General features: G+C 45.0%; 1 protein-coding gene across 1 annotated transcript; it reads left to right on the forward strand.

The window, feature by feature from the left end:
* The first annotated feature begins 36 nt into the window (after nt 1-36).
* Nucleotides 37-23,742, forward strand: ELSPBP1 (epididymal sperm binding protein 1). Its single transcript, XM_086690245.1, is given in 8 exon segments — nt 37-69; nt 10,007-10,088; nt 11,949-11,980; nt 11,983-12,016; nt 16,191-16,328; nt 19,563-19,709; nt 21,437-21,595; nt 23,579-23,742. Coding segments are annotated over 8 exon segments (783 nt in total). The 3' UTR covers nt 23,737-23,742.

Here is a 23,742-nt window from a genome sequence, read left to right on the forward strand (position 1 = left end):
CTCCCCCCCCCACCTCTCTGCCTCGCATAGAAGGAAATGCAGAAAAAGAAATACACAAGGATTAGGAGAGTCACGACAAGGAATTTCAAGTTGTCTCCACAGCCACAACCATCCAGGACCCAGAAGCAGTATAGACTTATCCAAGTCTTGGATCTTACAAGGGTCTTATATGGGTCTTTGAAAGCCAGGCCCAAGGACTCCACCGGAGAGGCCCAGGGAGGCTGTTTGGAGGCGTAGATTTGCTCCCAGATACAAGCATCCCTGCGCACGCCCCATGAACCTTTGGTGCGGGACTCTGCTCTCTGGAGGCCCATGGAGATCCACCCAATGGGCCACAGGTGGCTTTGCAATTCCAAGGAATAAGCAACGCCACGTGTACGGGTCCCCTACAGTTCACAGCTCTGAAAAGTAAGACTGAATTCTGAAACACAGGCTCCGGTAGTCTCTACTAATATCCTTTTTAGAAAATGTTTATATATTTATTTTTGAGAGAGAGAGAGAGAGAGAATGAACAGGAGAGGGACCGAGAGAGAGAATCCCAAGCAGGCTCCCAACTGTCAGCACAGAGCCCAATGTGGGGCTTGAACTCACAAACCATGAGATCATGACCTGAGCCGAAACTAAGAGTCAGACTCACCAACTGAGCCAACCAGGCACCCCTTCATTAATATTTTAAGTTGAAAGTACATCCATCATGTTGCCTCCTTTCTACTCATCAGTAAAGACGAGGATTTCCTTTGGAACAAATGACAAAAGAAAGGCTTGGCCTCAAATGACAGCCACCAAAATGTCAAGAGCCAGCAAATCAGAGGCTCTTAACTGGTGGCTTCTGCTGTTGCACAATAGATTTTATGTTCATTTCTCAAAAATTTTAAAGACTTTAAAAAAAAGTAATCTCTGCACCCAATGTGGGGCTCCAACTCACAACCCTGAGGTCAAGAGTCACTCGCTCCACCATCCGAGCCAACCAGGCTGCCCTGGGTGGCTCAGTCGGTTAAGCATCCGACTTCGGCTCAGGTCATGATCTTGCTGTCCATGGGTTCGAGCCCTGCGTCGGCGGGCTTTGTGCTGACAGCTCCGAGCCTTCAGCCTGCTTTGGATTCTGTGTCTCCCTCTCTCTCTGCCCCTCCCCCCACTTGTGCTCTCTCACTCTCACTCTCAAAAATACATAAACATAAAAAAAAATAAATGAAATAAAAACCTACTCAAGAGCTTTGAATTCCAATTCTAATTGGGAACAGTTGCTGCTTTTGCTTATTTCTAACACTGGTGTCTGCATACACTGCTTCCTACAGTCACTTGAGAAAGTTTATCCCCAAATCTTGGATCGACAGATGTTCCCGTGGAACAATGCAGTTGGCATCTGGGGATTCCTATCGGCATCCACACACTTATTTCATGAAAACCACTCTCTCTTCTTCCTGGGACTTGAAACTGTACATTTCCCTCCAAGAAATACTTCCAATCTCAGAGCACAGCAATTTGTCACATCCTCGCCTCTGTTGTACCCGGATGACTGTCTCTGCAAGGTGGTGGCAGCCGTGGGTGGTTTTCCCTTTGTGATCCAGGGAGCCAGGAGATACTGTGTCCAGTGTCTTTGTTGTGTATGTAGCCTGCAAACGTGCAATAACCACTTTGTATCCTTTTTGGAACATCTTTCAGCAAAATATGATAAGGCAGTTCTAGAATATGTTCCACAACATAGTGGTTGGTCTTTGGCACACTATTGTTTTGCTAAGAGAGTCGGTACTTAAAAAAATTTTTTTTATTATTATGTTTATTGATTTTGAAGGGGGTGGGCAGAGAGAGAGGGAGAAACAGAATCCGAAGCAGCCTCCAGGCTCCAAGCTGTCAGCACAGAGCCTGACACGGGGCTCGAACTCACAGACAGTGAGCTCATGCCCTGAGTCAAAGTCAGACGCTTAACCGAGTGAGCCACCCAGGCGCCCCTGAAAGTTCTTAATAAATAATTTTTTATACAAAACTAATAGCTTTCCAGATTCGTTCTCTCTCAGGTCTCTCTCTCTTCTCTACCCCTCTCATGCTTTCTCTCTCCCAAAAATAAATTTAAAAAAAACATTAAAAAAGAGGGGAGATCTCATGTTGAGTGTTCTTACACACAAAGCAAACACAAATACAAAAACAAACAGAAAGACACAGGAGGGAGCTTTTGGAGGTGATGTCATTACCTAGATTGTCGTGATGGTTTCACAGGTATATGCGTATCTCCAAACTTGTAATCGCACAGTAAACTATGCCCAATTCTACCTCAATAAAGCTGTTAAAAAAATACAAATGCTAATAGGTCTAGGCTGGAACCCGGGAGTCTGTATTCTTAAAAGCTCTCTGGTGATTCCAATACACATTCCTATTTTAAAATAAATAGGTTGAGGGGCGTCTGGGTGGCTCAACTGGTTGAGAGTCTGATTTTGGCTCTGGTCATGATCCCAGGGTTGCGGGATCGAGTGCCACGTTGGGCTGCATGGAGCCTGCTTCAGATTCTTTCTCTCTGCCCCTTTCCCCACCACTCATGCATGTGCTCTCTTTCTAAAAAAAAAAAAAAAATTAAAGGGGTGGCTGGGTGGCTCAGTCGGTTGAGCTTCTGACTTTGGCTCAGGTCATGATCTCGTGGTCCGTGAGTTTGAGCCCTGCATTGGGCTCTGTGCTGACAGCTCAGGGCCTGGAGCCTGCTTCAGATTCTGTGTCTCCTTCTTTCTCTACCCTGCCCCCACTCATGCTTTGTCTTTCTCAAAAATAAACATTGAAAAAAATTATAAAAAAATAAAAACAGAAAAATTTAAAAAATAAGGAGCAGTTGAGGAAGAAAGAGAGGCAGGCTGATGGACTAAGAAAAAAGAGAAAGAGGAGGGGCAGAGCCACATGCACATATTTATGGACACACATAGACACTAACACATACATGCCCATAAGTGTATACATATGTATGCATACATAGTGAGATATTCAGGTCAGAATGACACACAGAGAGAGAACAAACCCAGAGACCCAGGGAGGTAAGAGGAAAAAGCAGACAGGGTGGGAAGAAAAAGAGAGAGGGGGAAGAAAGATGGTACAAGAGGTTGGGAGAGAGTGGATCTCCAAGACACAGAGAAAGAAGGACAGATGGAGACAGAGACAGGAAGTAGATGATAGGAAGGAGGCAGAGACAGGAAGTAGATGACAGGAAGGAGGCAGAGACAGGAAGTAGACGATAGGAAGGAGGCAGAGACAGGAAGTAGATGACAGGAAGGAGGCAGAGACAGGAAGTAGATGACAGGAAGCAGGCAGAGACAGGAAATAGATGACAGGAAGCAGGCAGAGACAGGAAGTAGATGATAGGAAGGAGGCTGCCAAGCCAGGAAATGAAGACCTCAAAGCCTCTTATCTAGAAAACTCCCAAACCTATGCAATGAGAAACTGACAATAAAATGAGACCCCAATCTCAGCTGCTCCAAGTCCCACTGTCCCCACCTGCTTGCTATATGGCTTTTGGCAAGTCCCTGGGCACATCTGTGCCTCCATTTCCTCATCTGTAAAACCAAGGAGTCCTACCTGTGATCAATTGCAATATTTGGTAAATCTCTATGGTGTCAATCCTGAAAGATACCAGGACAGGGCTGTGGACTTCTTACAGAGTTTTCAGAATGGTATGATAGAATTTTAAAATGAGGAAAAATTAGGGGCGCCTGGGTGGCTCAGTCGGTTAAGCGTCTAACTCTTGATTTTGGCTCAGGTCACGATCTCACCATTCGTGAGTTTGAGCCCCACATCAGACTCTGTGCTGACAGTGCTTGAGATTCTCTCTCTCCCTCTCTCTCTGCCCCTCCCCTGTGTGCTCTCTCTCTCTCTCTCTCTCTCAAAATAAATAAATAAACTTTTAGAGACACCTGGATGGCTCAGTGGGTTGAGTGACTGACTTTGACTCAGATCATCATCTCACTGTTTGTGAGTTCAAGCCCTGCATGGGGCTCTGTGCTGATAGCTCAGAACCTGGAGCCCACTTCAGATTCTGTGTCTCCCTCTCTGTCCGCCCCTCCCCCACTCACTCAAAAACAAATAAACATTAACACAAATAAAACATGAACAAATAAACTTCTTAAAAATGAGGAAGGATTAGACGACATGTTTCAGAGAGCTGGTGTTTTTGATTCTCCCACGCTTCCTTTCTCACTGGAAAATTCTAGGGCTCTTCGTTTTTCATTATTCAGGTAAAACCTGTCCACTTCCTGGTAGCCTCATATCCAGGGGCATTTTCTTCTCTGTTCATTAATATTCTTGCCCATGACCCCGTCCCTGAAAGATCCCATTAATAAACACATGATTGAATTTTATGGGCCTCATGGATATGCATGAGCTCATCTTGGGGCATCATTAACCATGGGGCTATTTCATCCAAATCACCCTGATTGTAATCACTTGCCGAAAACCCTCTTTGGGGAAGCTGCGGTGTCTTCCTACCGACAGGTTGGGGCCAGAACAGTCGGGCCAATCCCCAAATAATCCAGAGATTTGGTGAGCAGAACCTTAAAGAGGGCTCGTGGAGACAGCTAGGGCCAAGAAGGACTCTCTCAAAGGTACACCTTAACCTAGAAACTTGGGAGGGGTGTGAGAGGCGGGACCTGGGAGCTCCCACAGCAAGGAAGGAAGGTTTAGAACAGCATTGTCCCCTGGAGAAAATAAAACGTAAGCCATAAATATCATTGTAAGTTTCATAGTAGCCACATTAAAAAAAAGAGTAAGAACAGGTGCAGTTTATTTTAATAATGTATTTCGTTGAACCATGATAGCCAAAATACTATCATTTCACATATGATCAACACACAAAAAAATTAGTGAGATAATCACATTCTTTGCTTTTCCATACTTCATCTTCAGATCCCAGTATTTTATGCTTACAACATGGGGCAATGAGAACTCACCACATTTCCAGTGCTCAAGAGCCATAGTGGCTGGTGGCCGCCATACTGGAAGGTGCAGTTATGGAGCTCTGTGAAAGAAAGGCCAGGGAAAGTGGGGAAGGAGGCTGTGGGGGCAGATTCCTTTCTCTGTAGAAACTCAAAGGCGTAGGTGAAGCCAGACCGTCTGACCAATGTAATGTTATGGAAGGCTGCCTGTACCCCAACTTTGGGGGAAAAGAGATGGAAGAAAAGAGAACTAACCTGGACAAACTGCCTATTAAATTCCTGGTAGTCAGCTACTATCTTCATGGTCCCATGAATATTTTTTGGCACCATTCCTCTAAGGTAAGCCTCACTCTGCCTGTTTCATCAAGGAGAAAGCTGAGATTTAGAGGTCCTTCCTGAGGTCCTGTCATTGCTCCCTCCAAAGACGGCCTGAATGCATAATAGAAGAGGTGCATTTGCATGTTTGTGAGGGGGTCTCACACTGAGGTTTTGTTTCACACTTGGAGACATCTGCTGCCAAGGAGCAGAAAGACTCAGTATTTTCAAGCCACACTAAACTCCAAATGCCTAGGCCCATGAGCTCCTACAATTCCCACAATAGCTTCCATAGTTGGATTTTTATCTCCACTTCACAGATGAGAACTTGAAAACTGGAAATTGGAGAGGTGAAATGACCTTCCCAAGGCCACCCAGCAGATAAATGGGAGAGGTGGAGTTTGAACCTGGGTTGGTTGGGTGCCATTCTCTTCTCATGGCTCCACTGTGACATTTTTTGCTGAAGAGAATCAGTGAGTTGAGGCTGTGGGCTAAGCTGCCTCCTGGTGACCCTCTCAGCACCTTCATACTAGCTGGTGTGGCTGTTCTCACTTCCCATGTTGGGTGATAGATATTTGTGCCTATGTCCCATCTCTGACTGTTGAAGCAAGAAATAATGTCCACTTCCTCTTAGTAGTTGCCCCAGTTCTATATGGATGGCAAGGTTCTAGGATACTTATTGGATGGATAGACAAAAAGTGGATGGTGGAAGAATGGATGGATGGATAGAAGGATGGAAGGAAGGAAGGCTGGATGAAAAGATGGATGATGGGTCAAAAGATGGATGAATGGATGGATGGATGGACGGATGGATGGAAAGATGGATGGATGGGTGACAGAAAGATAGATGAAAACAATATTAACAATGAAGAATATTATTAAGCAAGGAAAGCATTTACTAGAAGATAACATTTTCCGAAAAGTTTGGAGGACGATAAATAACAAAAAGTAAAGGAAAGAAGAAAATCAGAACATTTCCAAGATAAGTTTACTTAATGAATTAATTACTGAGAGCCTAGCATGGTGAAGAGAAGACTGGATGTTACTATCATCATCATCAATATTATCAGTCATCACTGTCCTTAGCATTAATGGCCAACATTTATTATGATCTTCCTTTATAGCAGACACCGTACTAAGTATTTTATATCTTTTGTTTAATTTGGTCCTTCCAACAAATGCATGGAATAGGTATGATTCCCATTTTATGGATGAGTGAGCTGTTAAGCGCCTTGCATAATTATTGTTTTTAATTATGAAATCCTGTACACCTATGGAGAAAAATTCAAATAGGGAGTCTTGCAATTATCCTTGATTGTTCATTCCCACTTCTCAGAGATCTTACCAGCCAACAATCTTGTGACAGTGGCAGGATGCCAGCCCCAACTACCCCACGGCCCAGGACAAAAGGTCCTCCACAGCATTTGAATGTGCCAGTGATCAAGGAATGACTTGGTCCTCACTTGAATGTTCCAGACATGGGTGTCTGGCTGTTGAGGTTCACTTCATAGTTCAGTCATTGTCTTGAACCACCCCCAAATATTTTCTATTAATATCCATGGCTTGATCCAAGTAGGCTCATTAACATTCCAGAATATCGGTCCTTATCAACTTCTTACATTTGCACGGTGTCCTTCGTGGCACAAAGAAGCAAACCATGTAGATACCTGGGGGGAAGCATCCAGGTGGAGGGAAAAGCAAGTGTAAAGGCCCTGAGATGTAAGTTAGCTCAGCCTGTGCTGGAAACAGCGAAGAGCCTAGTGCAGCTGGGGCAGATCAAGGGAGAACAGAGTGATAAGGAATGAGCTTGGAGGGGAAGGCCGTGGTATGGACAGTGGATTGTGTTATAAAAGTGACAGAGAAGTGTGTGGGAGTTAATGGATCCCACTTGTCCCCATTTTGATCTCTCCAGTGGCTTCTGTTTGTGTTTAGAATCTAAGGAAGGCTCTGTAGGGGTCCAGCACCATCTGCCTCGCCAAGTACCTCTTGGGCCTCGCTCCTCCCTGCTCACACCTGTTCTGGTTGTTGTTTAAATACATGTCAGCTTTTTCTCTCATCTTGCCTCTCCTGCCCAGATGAGCCACCAAACCCCTTCCCCTGGTTCCCCTCACGCCTACATCCCACTCTTCCTGAGGGTCTGTTTACAAGTCATTTGCTTGGAAGAGCCTCACCGGTCTCCTGTCACCTTGCCCCAGTTACTCTTTGTCTGTAGCCTTGGTCCTTCCCCTTCGTCACCATGATCATGAGTAAGAGACACATGCTTGTCTCTGGTTTATTCCCTTCCTGTCTGTCTCCTTCGTAGGCAGCCCAGCCCCATGAAGGCAGGGGCAAGGCCTGTCTCCCACTCTGCTGTCTCTCATCCCCTAACCTGCAGCCCACGCATTGTACAGGCTCAGGAAATATTTGTTTCTGAATGAATGCTTGAAAGCAAACACCAAGACCCCTGTGGACAGGACAGGGAAGAGGCTGGAGGCCAGGACATCGGTGATGGAAAGTGACAACCATCTGGGGGATAGAAGGTGAAAGCCTGAGTTTGCAGGAGCAGGAGAGACAGAGAGAAGGTGATGCGTTCACGAAGCCATTCGGGAAGCAGAAGCCACAGGGTTTGATGACTGATAGGACGTTAGAGAGGAGAAAGCTTTACTGTTGGGGTGACAAATTGGGGGGTGGGGAAGAGCATTGTCTTAGCATTTATTTTCCGTGGTTCTGAAGGCTGGGAAGTCCAAGACAGTGGTACCCACAGATTCAGGGTCTGGTAAAAACCCATTTCCTGGTAGACAACCATCTTCTCACTGTGTCCTCATGTGGCGGAAGGGGCGAGGGGGCTCTTTGAGGTCTCTTTTACAAGGGCACTAGCCCCACTCATAACGTGTCACCCTCATAACCTAATCACTCCCAAAGACCCCACCTCCTAATGCCAATACCTTGGAGGTTAGGATTCCAACATATGAATTTGGGGGAGACACTTGAGCATCTGCCTCTTGATTTCAGCTCAGGTCATGATCCCAGGGTCATGGGATTGAGTCCCTTGTTGGGCTCTGTGCTGAGTGTGGAGCCTAAGATTCTCTCTCTCCCTCTGCCCGTGTTCCCAGCTCTCACTCTCTCTCTCTCTCTCAAATAAAAAAAAAGGGGGAGAATAAAATAGAATTTGACATTCAAAAGTTTGCCTGGAGAGCTCTGGTATGAACAAGGATTTGGGTGGACATTTCTGGACTACTTAGTGTCCCACAGCAGCTGAGAGCCCAGTCTCTGGTGTTAGGTTGTTGGGGTTCAGCTAAAAGCCCCAGCACTTATGAAGTTTGTGATCCTCAGCAAGATGCTTAAGCTTTCTGTGTGTCAACTTCCCCAAATGTGTAATGGGGGTTATATTAGTACCTCCCTCTTTGGGCTACTGTCAGGATCATAACGAATTTAGAATAGTGTATAGCACTCAATGAGTATTACCTCTTATTGTTTATGATCTCAGTTAATCATCATCACAAGCCTAAGTGGTAAGTAAGGTTAGCACCCCCATTTTTTTAGAGGAGGAAGCTGAGGCTTGGAGAACTTAAGTAACTTCCCAAGGTCACCCAGGTGGTAAATGGTGGAGTCAGGATTTCAGTCAGGACCAGCTAGTTTCTGCAGTCAGAGGTGGGTCCAATTCTAGAGTCTGAACCACCAGCCAGAGTGAGAGCCATGAGTAGGTGAGCAGTGAATGAATGAGATATCACTCAGGAAAAAGCAAGTTTAGGGCTTGGTGCTGTAGTTAAGAATAACAAGAGAAATCGGAAAGACATTCCAATGTGTAGCAGGAAGGCAAGTGAGAGAGTGTGTTCTGAGACCCAGGTGCTCAGTAATGCCACCTACCTGTTCAAGGACCTGAATCGATGGCTTTGGGATTTTTTCCCCCAATGGACCATTCAGATTTGTTATTAAGAATTGGGGCCATCTGGTGTCTTTCCTGAGCTGCCTTATCTTTGCCTTAATTACTCATAAACCCAACTAACAATTTACAGTGGAAATGCCCTTTCACATCAGTATCTCATTGGACCCTCACAGCCTCTCCCGGAGGCAGGAATTATTAACCTACACTTCTGCAGGCGAGGGAACAAAGGCCCATAGGAGGGAAGCGGTTTATGAAGCTTGAGAACTCTGAAACTTGTGTAGACAGGTCTGCAGTGGAACCCGAGATATGTCCCTTACCATCTGTGGTGTTTGGGCAAGTTACTCAACTTCCCAAACCATGTTTTCACTCTACTGTAAAGCAAAAATAATCACCCCTGCTCCTTAGGTTGTTAGAAGTGGCATATAGTAAGCACTTAATAATTTGTAGCCAGGGGCACCTGGGTGGCTCAGTCGGTTCAGCATCCGACTTCAGCTCAGGTCATGATCTCACAGTCTGTGAGTTCAAGCCCCGCGTCAGGCTCTGTGCTGACAGCTCAGAGCCTGGAGCCTGCTTCTGATTCTGTGCCTCCCTCTCTCTCTCTCTGCCCCTCCCCTGCTCATGTTCTGTCTCTCTCTGTCTCAAAAATAAATAAAAACTTAAAAAATATATTAAAAAAAATTCGTAGCCAGCAGTAGAAGCAGTGATAGAAGCGGAACCTCAAGACAAAACCAGGTCACCAGTTCCAGCCCTGGGTTGTTGTTTTTCTGGAGAACAGCACATCTTTCTTTCCTGTAAGAGGGAGTTACTCTTCACTGCCCTCTGGGGATAGAAAGTAAAAGGGCATGACACCAAACCTGGCAGTTAGTGGAAGAGGAAGGGGCCCCGCGAGAGCAAAATTTTTGTTTTCCTTCAGTCCAGAAAGAAGAGGCCAGTTGCGATGAATCGATGGTCCGGTTACCTGCTGGGATGGATGACCTTCCTCTACATCTGGGAGACAAGTGGAGGTGAGGGTACTGGGCAATGTTGGGGAGGATTTGGAAACCGGACCAACCTGGATTCAGGTAGGGAGGAGATAGAGAGTCATCTGCTTCTGGACTACCTTGAGCGTGGATAACTGAAACCATGGAAAGAGAGACCGTGGATAAGCCGGGGACTGCTGTGCCCAGGACACAAGCACCATTTGAGATGCTCAGCATGCGTGGTAGGGAAATGCGAATACGTTAATCGAAAGGGGGAGGGGCTCCATAATTCCAATGGACTGAGTCCTCAGACTGCAACTTGGACCCTCCCTTTCCACTCTTTTTCTTAAATCGAGGTAAAATGCACAGAACATAAAATTTCCCCTCTTAACCGTTTTGAAGTGCACAGTTCAGTAGAAGTACACCCACAGCGTTGTACAACCAATAGCCATGATACATCACCTGTACTCAAACAATGCACGTTTCCCCCGCCCCCAGCCCCTGGAAACCACCAACCTGCTTTCTGACACCATGAATCTGACTGTTCTACATACCCCACGAAAGTGGAATCAAACAATACTTGTCCTTTTGTGACTTTTATGTCCCTGAGCATAACGTCCTCAAGATTCACCCATCCATTGTGTGGCCTGTGTCAGAATTTCCTTTCCTTCTAAGGCCGAATAAATATTCCACTGTGTGTGTGATACATACTATGGACATACCACGTTTCGTTTATCCATTCATCCATGGATGGACGTGGATTGTTTCTACCTCTTGGCTGTGAACAATGCTGCTGTAAACATTGGGTGTTACAAATACTTCGCGGGATATAACAAGGAGTGGAATTGTTGGGTCACATGGCAATTCTACGTTTATTTTATTTTATTTTATTTTATTTTATATATTTATTTTTTTTTTTTGAGGAACTGCCATACTATTTTCCAAAGCAGCTGCACCATTTTGTATTCCCATCTACAGTGCACAAGGGTTCCAATGTCTCCACATCTTTGTCAATACTTGTTGTTTTCTGTTTAAAAGAAAAAAAGTAGGGGCTCCTGGTCGGCTCAGTCGGTACAGCGTGTGACTCTTGATCTCGAGCTTGTGAGTTCGAGCTCCACATTGGGTGTAGAGATTACTTAAAAATAAAATCTTTAGGGGCGCCTGGGTGGCGCAGTCGGTTAAGCTTCGACTTCAGCCAGGTCACGATCTCGCGGTCCGTGAGTTTGAGCCCCGCGTCAGGCTCTGGGCTGATGGCTCAGAGCCTGGAGCCTGTTTCTGATTCTGTGTCTCCCTCTCTCTCTGCCCCTCCCCCATTCATGCTCTGTCTCTCTCTGTCCCAAAAATAAATAAACGTTGAAAAAAAAAAATTTAAAAAAAAAAAAAAATAAATAAATAAAATCTTTAAAAAATTTTTTAAATATTTTTTTTTTGAGACAGAGAGAGACAGAGCATGAGCTGGGGAGGGGCAGAGAGAGAGGGAGACGAATCCGAAGCAGGCTCCAGGCTCCGAGCTGTCAGCCCAGAGCCCGACGCGGGGCTCCAACCCACGAACTGTGAGATCATGACCTGAGCCCAAGTCAGACGCTTGCCCGACTGAGCCACCCAGGTGCTCCTTAAAAATAAGATCTTTTAAAAAAAAGTAGCCATTCTAGTGGATGTGAGCCTACTTCTCAATATATCTAGGAATCTAAATTAACCACCTCAAGATGGTATGGTAAACATGGAAGGAGAACAAAGAGACACCCTGTGTCATAGTTCACTTAAGCTATGGAGAAACATTCTCCACAATTAAAATCCTTTTCTGCCTGATGAGCCCTCTCCCTTCAATAAGGCTCAAAAAACACTTGTTTTCATGCCCTTTAATTCCATGAAGTCCTTTTTGAATGACCACATTCTGTATTCCAGAAATTCCTAAGCTGAGGTCACTGGGCTAGCACTAGAGTTCATGAAACCCTGGCTCCATATTTCAAAGGGTGTGTATTTACCAGGGTAGTGAGGATAGCTATTGTAACAGAGAAGCTCCAAACTGTTAGCAGCTTAACACAAAAAATTTATTTCTTGTTCCTACAAAGTCCAATGGGGGAGCATCTGGTTAGCAGGGATCCATGCACCTTCCACCGTGGGGCTCCACCATCCCCTAGGGTTCCAGGGTCCTCTGTGGATTCTTTGCATGGAGCTGGTAGACGAGGATCAAGAGTCTTATGATCTTGAAGGAGAAGGGTTTTTTTTTGGGGGGGGGCAGGAAGTGATACCCGTCACTTTCTCCCACTTCCATTGGCCAGAACTCACAGGGTGCTTAGCTGCAAGGGAGTCTGGGAAATGTAGTTTTTAGCAGTACCTTTGACAGGAAGATGAAGCTGGTTTTGAACACACAGCAGTCTCTGTCACAGGGATGTATGGACATTTTCCTAGAGAGAAGATCTGGGTTCTCAAAAGAACTGACAAGTCCTGAAAAGGCTAAGAAGCCACATTTTATTCAGACAAGGAACAATGCCAGCTTTTCCAGTTAGTGTCTCTTTCTGGTCATACCTTCCTGAGACCACATCCATATTCCTGTGGTGAAACTTGGTATCCCTAAGTCTCCTCTGCACATAGTTACGGACTAATTTATTCAACACACATTTGCCGAGTGGTTCCCGAGTGCCAGGCACTGTGCTATGGGCCAGAAACATAGCAACAAATAAAACTCATGCCCTGCTCTCAGGAGAGCTCACAGCAAGTGGGAGTGATAGACACATAAGCAGATAATTATATTCTTTAAATATTCGATAAGTACATTTATAGAGATCATCTCAGAGTATTATAAGAGTGTGGAAGAGTATTAATCCAGGCTGAACCAAGTCGTATGGATGAGAAGCAGGGAGTAAAGCTAGGGACAAAGAAAAGAGCAGGATGAAGGGCATGAGCCAAATGCCGAAGACGAGAAAGAACGTGGAGGAAGGTCAAGGAAATGTTAATCAGGCAGTGAGAACAGAGAGGTCAGCAGGGCCCGGATTATGGAGGATTTTAACCCAGTTAAGAAGATCAGACCATCTGCTGGATTACTTTGCAGATGGCTAATAGTATCTATTATGTGTTGGTTTGTACTAATAAGTCCCAAGGATAATCTTAATCCTGTGTACAGGGGCATCTGTCTGCCCTCCCCTCGCCACCAGCATCACACATACTGGTGGTGCCCATGACTGAGCATTATTGATGACGATGGTGATGGTGATGGTGATGATGACAGTTAACGTTGGTCGAGGAGCAGCCATGTTCCAGGTCCACTTCTAAACACTTTCCAGATATTAACTGGTTTCAACTTGGTCTTCAACCAAGACCACACAGTTCTGAGAGCCAAGGGTGGACAACACAATGTGACTTAAGGACCTCCACTTGCCTCAGCCCATTGGCGAAGCTCAAAGATGGCAGTCTGCCTTTTCTGCTGTCTCCCAGCCTCACCCCTGTGATGGCCCAGGTCAGATTATACAGGATAAGAATCTGATCCAGAGCAAGAGATGGAGGTTCCAGGTTGAAGACAGAGATGATGTCTGGTTCATCCGTATTAGTAATAGACTGACTATCCCTAAATGTCAGTGGCTGAACTCGGTAGGGTTCATGTCATCTAGAACTTCAGTGTGGATGTTTCATGGGAAGCCACTTGTGTTGTGATTCAGAGACACAGACCCCTTCTGTACTGGGGCTCCACCATCCCACAGGGCCTCAGCATACTTTGCAGGGTCCTCTTTCTCAGACTTTCTCAACCTGGGCACTGTTGACATTTGGGACCAGATGACGCGGTTCTGGGACGTGTGCATGGTAAGGTGTTTAGCAACATCTCCAGCCTCTACTCAGTAGGAACCAGTGGTGCAGCTTCCAGGTCGCCCTTCTCCCAGTTGTAACAACCCGAAATGTCTCCAAACATTGTCTAATGTCTCCTCCGCTGAGAACCACTGCTCTATGTCCAGCTGGAAGAGGAAGTAGGGAGCATAGGGTTCACCAGGGACTTTTCTGAGCAAGGAGCTGGAGAAGATCATTTCTACCCACGTTGCATGAGTTGCAACTGAGTCACATGGCCCCACCTAACTGTTCAGCCGAAAAATGGGTTCTCGCTAGGAGTCCAGAAAGAAAAAAGAAGATAGGTTTGGTGAGTCCATGGAAGCTTTGCCTCACCATCTTTGGAACATGAGCACACACACACATGCACACACGTGTATGCATGCACATCCATAACCTATCAGAATATCTTAGTCATAGTATCCATAATTATGTCTTTGAGGGAGGGAGAAAAGGAGGGAAGGAGGGAATGACATGATGAAGGCAGGGAGAAAAGCTGTGATCCTGGACCAGTAGATAAAAAAAATGCTGGTTCTCATCCCAGTTCTCAAAAAAAGGGGGAAAAAAGGTATTAAGTTGAAATGATTCCTTATCTTACATGGGTATTCACTTTCTCCTCCACAATGTGGGCTAGAATAGCATTTCTTTCCCTTTCTTTAAAATGTTTTATTTATTTTTCAGACAGAGGAGGGGCAGAGAGAGAGGGAGACACAGAATCTGAAGTAGGATCCAGGCTCCCAGCCGTCAGCACAGAGCCCGACGCGGGGCTCGAACTCACAAACTGCGAGATCATGACCTGAGCCTAAATCGGACACTTAACAAACTGAGCCACCCAGGCGCCCCACTTTTCCTTTTTTTTTTAAAAAAAGTTTATTTATTTATTTTGAGAGAGAAAGAGAGAGAGTGGGGGAGGGGCAGAGAGAGAGAGAGAGAGAGAGAGAGAGAGACTCTCAAGCAGGCTCCACACTGTCAGTAAGGAGCCTGATTCGGGGCTCGAACTCACGAACCAAGAGATCATGATCTGAGCCAAAGTCTGATGCTTAACCAACGGAGCCACCCAAGCACCTGTAGAATAACAATTCTTAAGATGTGTTTCAGGGAGGGGGACCTGGGTGGCTCAGTCGGTTAAGCGCCGGCTTCGGCTCAGGTCATGATCTCACGGTTCATGAGTTCGAGCCCCGCACCAGGCTCTGTGCTGACAGCTCAGAGCCTGGAGCCTGCTTTGGATTCTGTGTCTCCCTCTCTCTCCGCTCCTTCCCCACTTGTGCTCTGTCTCTCTCTGTCTCTCAAAAATAAATAAACATAAAAAAAAGGTGTGTTTCAGGGACCATTAGTCTCCAGCACTATTGAGGAGTGGGGGGAAAGGACAATTCAATATAATCCATACACCTCCTGCTAATTCAACACTCATCTGCATGCTGACCCTTCTGATGAGTCCTTTGTTAAAGAAACGGGTTTAGCTTTCTTTCACGTGGCATTTTCCGAGCTCGTTCCATTCTGTCAGTTCTTTCTGAAGCATCTACTATGAGCAAGTCACAGTTCTAGGTTCTGAGGATACGTTGTGTCAAAGACAAAGTCCTGTCCTCACACAGAGGAATACAAAAAGTACCCCTCAGTATTTGCCACATCTGCATGCCACCAGCACTATCATTTACCCAACCTTCTTGAAATGTACTCTTTGACACCTTTATCTTCACTCTAACACCTTTATCTTTAAAGAATAGTTAACATTAGCTCTGTAATCTGTAAGCGTTACTAACTTGCCATAAATAGAAATTGCACACAAAAGTAAATGCTATGAAAAGGAAATCTTATTCCTAAATTCTATGGGGTGCAACAATAAGGCTTTGAGCCTGGGTCCTGCCCTGCTTGTTGTTGTTGTTGTTGTTAAAAAGGGAGATTATTAAAAATTAGAGGCATGGTAGAGAAATACTCGCATTAAATTGAAGTCTTCTCTTTTGTGTAATCAGAAGGATTGAAAAAAGCATTGAAATATGAAATTGTTTTCTGGTCTGTGTTGCAGCATTATTTGACGTGTGTCGCTCCATTACCTACTGTGATGTCATGACCCGAGAGTGTCTGGTGTGACATTGACGGTGCTCTAATGGTCTGGAGGAAAACTTTATTCCAGTTGCCTTTATGATTTATGAGAGTCTTTCCCTGTGCTCTTGGTCTCCACGTAAACTGGACACACCCTTATTTGTCACAAGAAAGTTGGATGCCAACACTGCATGTGTCACCTTCAGAACCACCCACGAGAACCAAAGCAAGACTCACCCTTGGCTCATTCATTTGTGATGAAACCCTTCTATTTGTCTCTCTCTCCTCCAGGTCAGAAGGACTCATGTGTGTTTCCCTTCGTCTACAAGGGGTCTACTTACTTCTCTTGTATCAAAACCAACAGCCTGTCCCCTTGGTGTTCGACAAAAGCCGTTTACGATGGACAGTGGAAGTACTGTATGGAGGAGGGTGAGTGATGCCATGCTGTCCCCTCAGCCGACCTCCTCAAACGATGGATTATAAAAGAGAATGTGTGGATGTGTAGAATGTGATCATATTTTTGAAGACGAGTTACGACATCTGTGTGTGTGCATAGAAAGTGCGGAGGCCACATACGGGATGCTAACAATGGCTAATAATATGACAATGATAGTGTTAAAAATGGTGCTTTCTGAATGAAAGAGAGGTTACAGGGCCACAGGGAACCTCTGTATTCTTTGTCTCTTTCCTAATTTTCTAAATTAATAAGGAAAAACAGACAACAAAGTGTAACAGAGAAGGGATTTGACAGACTGTGTTTGCTGCTTCTCAAAGCCCAAGACATTTTTGACAATTAGATGATTTCTAATTTTTCTGCACAGGACAAAAGGCATTTTGTTTGTTTTAACCAATATCCTGTTGTTGGACATTTTAATTGTTCCTACGAGCAGCCAGATTTTGAATATTTAGGATTTTCTTTTCACTTGTATCACTGCTCTTGACTCTCTTAGATCAAAGGCTCCCTTTGATAATAAGTATAACAACTCTTTTACTATCCTGAAATAAAATGTATACATAACGTTACCTATTCCAAATTCATAATTTCAGAATAAATCAACACAATCCCTTAGCTGCAATATAAGACAGAAATAAAACAAAATAAATTGATAATAAAAAGCACCATGATCATAACTAACCTAAAAAGATATTAAAAGGTGGCCAGAGGCTCATACCTCCAAGAGGAATCTCTTTGATTATAAGAGCTAAAAATGACTACAAAGAAGCCCCATTACACTGGGGGTGGGGTGGGGAACAAAAAAAACAACAATAAAAACAAAAACCCAAGCTTGGAAGCAATACCATCTCTAGTTGAAAATATCGCTCTAGTTTAAATGATGCAAATCAGGATCTACTGGTTGAAATTGAACCCGAAAATTAGAAACAAACTTTTTTTTAATTTCTAGAAAAGAGGTCCCCAAACATGCTTAAGACACACAAGAGGAGACAAAACTCTGCCCAAAGTGCGGATACAGACACAATCAGGGTCTAGAGATTTAACAACCTGCACCTGATTAAACCTGTTTCAGCCAATCACAGAGGGCTCCTGTATAGATGGTTTGCCATTGGCATCGCCTCCCTCAGCCCTGGCTTCTGAACTAAGAACTGCTCTTTGGACCCCTAGTGGTGGGTTTCTCACCACCTGTGAACAGCCCTAATTCTTTCCCTCCCACCCGTCATGTAATCCACCAATTAGCCTGTTGGTTCTACCTTCAAAAATCGATTCTAGCTTCAGTTTCTGGGAAGGAGCTGCCTCCACTGCTCCCATCCTTCTCCAAATCACCATCAGTTCTCCCCCCCCCCAAATGTGTTAACTGGGCTCCTCAAATCCCCCCCACCTCCCTCCAAATCAATTCCCCACACATCAGTCAAAGTAACCTTTTCGGAATGTGAAACCATGGAACACTACTCCCCTGCCCCTGCTTGTGCCCCTGCATGGCTCACCAGCACACTTAGAAGAATATCCTGAGCCCGAAGAGCCAACACAATCCTAAGAAAGGAAAACAAAGCAGGAAGCATCACACTTCAGACTATATTACAAGTTATAGTAATAAAAACAGTATGGTATTGGCATAAAAACAGACACATGGATTAATGGAGCAGATTGAGAGCCCAGAAATAAACCCATGCATATATGGTCAATTAATTTATGACAAAGGAGCCAAGAATGTGCAATGGGGAAAGAATGATCTCTTCAATAAGTGGTGTTGATAAAACTGGACAGCCGCATACAAAAGAATGGAACTGGACCCCTCTCTTATGCCATACACAAGGGTCAACTCAAAATTATTAAAGACTTGAATCATAAGATGCAAAACCCCAGAACTGCTACAAGAAAACATGGGGGTAAGCTGGAAGACATCAGTCTTAGTGATGGTTGTTTGGGTTTGACACCAAAATCAAAAGCAAAAATAAACAAGTGGCACTACATCAAACTACGAAGCTTCTGTGTAGCAAAAGAAGCCATCAATAAAATGATAAGGCAACGCATGGAATGGAAGAAAATATTTGCAAATAATATACCTGATAAGGGGTTAATATCTGGAACGTCCAAAAGAACTACAACTTGAGGAAAGGAGAAGGAGGAGAAGGAGAAGAAGGAGAAGAAGAAGGTGGAGAAGGGGGAGGAGGAGATGAAGAAGAAGAAGAAGAAGAAGAAGAAGAAGAAGAAGAAGAAGAAGGAAGGAGGAGGAGGGGGAGGAGGAGGTGGGAGGAGGGGGGTGGAGGGAGAGGAAGGGAAGAAGAAGGAGGAGACACCTCACCTTGGTCTGCAAAGCTCTACAAGACCTTGCCCTTCTCTGTCCTCACCTTCTTCCACTCTCTTCCTTGCCTGATGAGCTCCAGCTACAATGGCTGTCATGCTTCTTGAATATTCTGAACTCCTTCCTGTCTTGAACACTTCCCACTTTTATTCCCTCTATCTGGACCTCAATTCCCCCAATTTTTGCATGGCTGGCTTCTCCACATTGTGCAAGCCTCTGCTCAAGTGCCACCTGCTCAAGGAAGGCTTCCCTCATCCCTTCATCTATGACAACCCCTCCATCACCTCCAAATGACCCTGATTCCCTCACTGAGTGTGAGTAAATCCACCCACTATAAACATAATGTCCAAAACCATATTTGTTGTACTATTTGTGGTGGGAAATTCAATCTATGAAAGTTGCAATAAGGCACCAGCACCTGGATGGTAATGTTACTATATTTTACTTCACTGATATTTGACTTTTTTTCAGTAATGGCAACTTTTTTTTTTTTTTTTTTTTTTGTATGCCAAGATCTTGACTTCACCTGTTGGTCGTAAACCATCAAAATTCTTTGTCTTGACTTGATTCCTACAGGTCTGTTGGTGATTCTAAGAGATTCATTTTTAAGACACTGAAGTATATTAAGTTTGTTCAGCAGGTTGGGGGGCGGCGTTGTTGAGGTTGGGAGCCCTGTTGGGGGAAGCTTTGAGCATGAAAGTACACAAGTAGGCTTTCTTTACAACATGCTTAATAAAGTGAATGAATAAAATATCTTTAAAACTTGATGCTTGTCCTGTATTTTGATGGCTGACGGATGGATGGATGGATAGATCGATGGATGAATGCATGGATGGATGATTGAGTGACTGTTCTGTGAATGACTAGAGAAAGTCAAACCACTCACAGACTCCTTTCCATACAGATTACCCACGATGCATCTTCCCCTTCATCTATCGAGGAAGGTACCATAACAACTGCATCACGGAGGGTGGCTTCTTCAGAAAGCTGTGGTGTTCCGTCACCTCCAGCTTTGATGAGAAGCAGCAGTGGAAATACTGTGAAACAAATGGTAAGGCACTGGAGCAGGGATGGGGGTTTTGGTGGGGAGGCGGGTGGGGGAGAGCAATGATCATTCTGAGGGGATGGTGGCATGGGGGAGAGCAGAGCATTGAGAGCAATACTTCTAGAAACTAAGTGTGTTCTTGGAGAATACATTAGGACAACCACAGGAGACAGGAATGTCCTAAGGCCATGTTCCCCCGAGTGCCTAATGTCAGCATGGAAAATCTAGTTTTCCTAAGAACCAGTACCATGGGCTGCAGTCCTGACATTGGTTTTCAACTATTTCTATTGCTAGACTTGGCAATACGTGGATTCACCCAGAGCTGGACCCTACCTGCATTTCAAAGTGGCTTCAGATTTCATCTTAATTCTATGCCTACTCTTAAAATTTTTTTTAATGTTTATTTTTGAGAGACACAGAGAGAGAGAAACAGAGTGTGAGCAGGGGAGGGGCAGAGGGAGAGGGAGACACAGAATCCAAATCAGGCTCTAGGCTCTGAGCTGTCAGCACAGAGCCTGATGTGGGGCTTGAACTCACGAACTGAGAGATCATGACCTGAGCCAAAGTCGGGCGCTTAAATGACTGAGCCACTCAGGTGTCCCTTAACTTATTCTTTTTAAAAATGTTTATTTATTTTGAGAGAGAGAGAATGAGCATGAGTGAGGGAGGGGCATAGAGAGAGGAGAGAGAGAGTATCTCAAGCAGCCTCCATGCTATCAGTGCAGAGCCCAATGCAGGGCTGGATTCCATGAATTGTGAGATCATGACCTGAGCTGAAATCAAGAGTCAGATGCATAACTGAGTGAGCCACCCAGGCATCCCTACTCTTAACTTTTTTTTAAATTTTTAATGGTTATTTTATTTTTGAGACAGAGAGAAACAGAGCATGAGTAGGGGAGGTGCAGAGAGAGAGGGAGACACAGAATCCAAAGCAGGCTCCAGGCTCTGAGCTGTCAGCACAGAGCCTGACACGGGGCTTGAACCCACCAACTGTGAGATCATGACCTGAGCCGAAGTCGGATGCTTAACCGACTGAGCCACCCAGGGGCCCCTACTCTTAACTTCTTAATGACCTCCATTCATTCTGGAGCCCTCTCTGTATTAGACTCTATATACCACATCCCACTGAATGTTTCCATAGAAGCCCTATGTGATGCTATTTTTTCCACATTCAATAAGTGGTCGCAGTAAAATTAAATCCTGTCCAAGGTCACACTCCTAAGTGATGTCAGAGTTGCATTTGAATGCAAGTCCATATGGCTCTGATGCCCCTGCTCCCTCACCAAACAGTGTTGCCTCCATTGAGATGAAAATTCACGTGAGGCACCTATCCATGAGCACACTTATTCCTGCTAAAGCCTTATTTATGTTTATCCCTTAGCACTCAAAAAACCATAATGCCATATAAAACCTTGAATTTTATCTTTGTCGTAGCCATCCATCACTTGTATCCTTAACCCTAAACCAACGTTAACCTTAGATCTCACAATAACTCCGTTGATGAAGCCTGCAGAGCAACTCTGTTGTAAATGGTGTTGTTGTTGATGGTTTGGGTTCTCACTTACACGCAAAGTGGATGGAAATAATAACATCACCAGGAACTGAACTGGAGCATGTTCAATGTCGTGTTGCCTTTCCTGAGATAAAGCATGGCACCTACTTGATGCATGATACATGGAAGCTCTTTTTGTTATCTCTTCTTGTCCCTGTGACCTTTCCATCATTATTTTCAGAGTATGGGGGAAATTCTTTCAGCAAGCCCTGTGTCTTCCCCTCCGTCTACAGAAATAGCATGATCTTTGAATGCATTGAGAGTGAAAGCAACAGACTGTGGTGCCCGACCACGGAGAACATGGATGAGGACGGAAAGTGGAGCCTCTGTGCCGACACTAGTAATACGGGGAAGGGGGCTGGGTGGACATAGGCAGACTCCTTCACTCAATTACCCAGCAAACACTGACTCCAGCCCTACTGCGTGCCAGCCACTGTGCTGGGCGGTGGGCCTGTGGTGATGAGTAAGACGGAGTCCCACCCTCGTGGATATCTGATGAGCAAATAGCACGAAAAATACGATAGCGTGATGGGCAAGATGCGGGCCGCTTAAGATCCACGAGAAAGGGGTCAATATAAGGTTTTCAAAATGTGAAACACCTAAGTACTTGCTTGCACAAACATAGAGTAAATCCACGCTAAGATTTAAAAAAAAATTGCTAATAAGGGAATAACAAGGATAGTGAAGCCAATTCGAGGGACGTTTTAAGAACTACATAAAGTCGGTGAAAAGAATGTTGAGCTGAAGCAAGATTGTTAAGTTAGCCACCCAATCTGGTAACACCTAAAGGGCAATCAAGGGATGCCTGGCTGGCTCATTTGGTGGAGAATCCAACTCTTGGTCTCAGGGTCATGAGTTTGAGCCCCACATTGGATATGGAGCCTACTTAAATACATACATACATACATACATACATACATACGTATTAAATACATAAATAAAAATAAAATAACACAAAGGGCAATCAAACCTTTGGGGTTGTCTACCAGACAGAAATTATCAGTATCTTTACCAAACAAAAATCATTCACAATGTATCAATCTTTTACAAGTTACAGAGTTGGGGCCTCCAATCAATAGCAGGTAGTAAGTCAGATAAAGTTCTATTTCCCTAGAGCAGGGGCCTGCAAACTCTCTCCTGCCTATGGGCTAAGTCTGGGCCAATGTTTCTCTTGGCCCCCAACCCAACTTTCTACACAGTCGAAAAAAGTCCGAAGAAGGATCCTATTTTGTGACGGGCAAAAATTATACGAAATTCAAATCCCAGGGCCCACATATAAAGACCGAGGCTGTATGAGGCACGGAGCTAAAAATAACTACCATCTGGCCCTTTCTAGAAAAAGTTTGCTGACACTGAGCTAGAGAACCAGATGGCCCTTAGGGACTGTTTAGACAGTGCTTTAGGAGGACATAAGGTCAGGATCTTTTGACCCCAATTGTGTGTTTTGGATAATTTTCTTAACAAAGGAAAACAAGTGTACATTTGGTGGGTGATAAGGGAAGAAGCCCACGAGGAAGAAAAATAGAACATTTCTCTGTAAATGTAACCTGATGGGTCCCCATAAAGGACATCCCAGGCGGCCTGGACTTCAGGACCCTGGACAGCTCTTCAGCACTAGGCGCGTTTTGCTCGAGAGCTGCGCCGCACAAGCCCGGCCAATATTGATTTGGGTTCCAAATCCACTTCAGCGAGTGGAGAATTCGCACATTCAGGATCTGTGAATGAAGACGACTCCCTGTAAGATGTCCTCTCCGCGCTTCCCACTTGCTTCCCTGGCTCCCCTGCTGACATGACGCTGTCCTCCTCTCTCCCACTGCCAGGACCCCTTGTGTGTTCACGCTGCCCTTGTGCCCCATTTCCACACCCCACAGAGCTAAACTCAAATAGCTTCCCAGGGAAGAAAACCCCTCTGGCATTTAGCATTAAGTCAGTATTTCCTTCCTCTAATGGGAGTCTCTGAGCAGACCCATGGGCCATGTGGACCCAGTTTTTATTTAAACAATTTTTAATGTTTATTTATTTTTGAGAGAGAGAGAGAGAGCGCGCACTCACCCGCGAGCAAGCAGGGGAGGGGCAGAAAGAGAGGGAGACACAGAATCTGAAGCAGGCTCCAGGCTCCACACTCTCAGCTCAGAGCCCGACACGGGGCTCGAACCCACGAACTGTGAGATCATGACCTGAGCCAAAGTCAGACACTTAACCGACTGAGCCACCCAGGTGCCCCGACCCAGTTTTGATTTTAGAGGGGGCTCTGAAGTCTAAGCCTTCACCACAGCATCAAGGCACAGGGGTAACCACTTTCCTATCCCCTTCTACTCCCTAGGAATTTCTTCACTGGTTCCTGGCTTTCCCTGCCACTTCCCATTCAACTACAAAAACAAGAATTATTTTAACTGTACCAGCAAAGGATCAAAGCACAACCTTACGTGGTGTGCAACCTCTTACAACTATGACCAGGACCACACCTGGGTGTACTGCTGATGCAAA

The sequence above is a fragment of the Puma concolor genome, chromosome E2 (assembly GCF_028749965.1).
Source record: "Puma concolor isolate L17-30 chromosome E2, mPumCon1.1.hap2, whole genome shotgun sequence".
Taxonomy (NCBI): domain Eukaryota; kingdom Metazoa; phylum Chordata; class Mammalia; order Carnivora; family Felidae; genus Puma; species Puma concolor.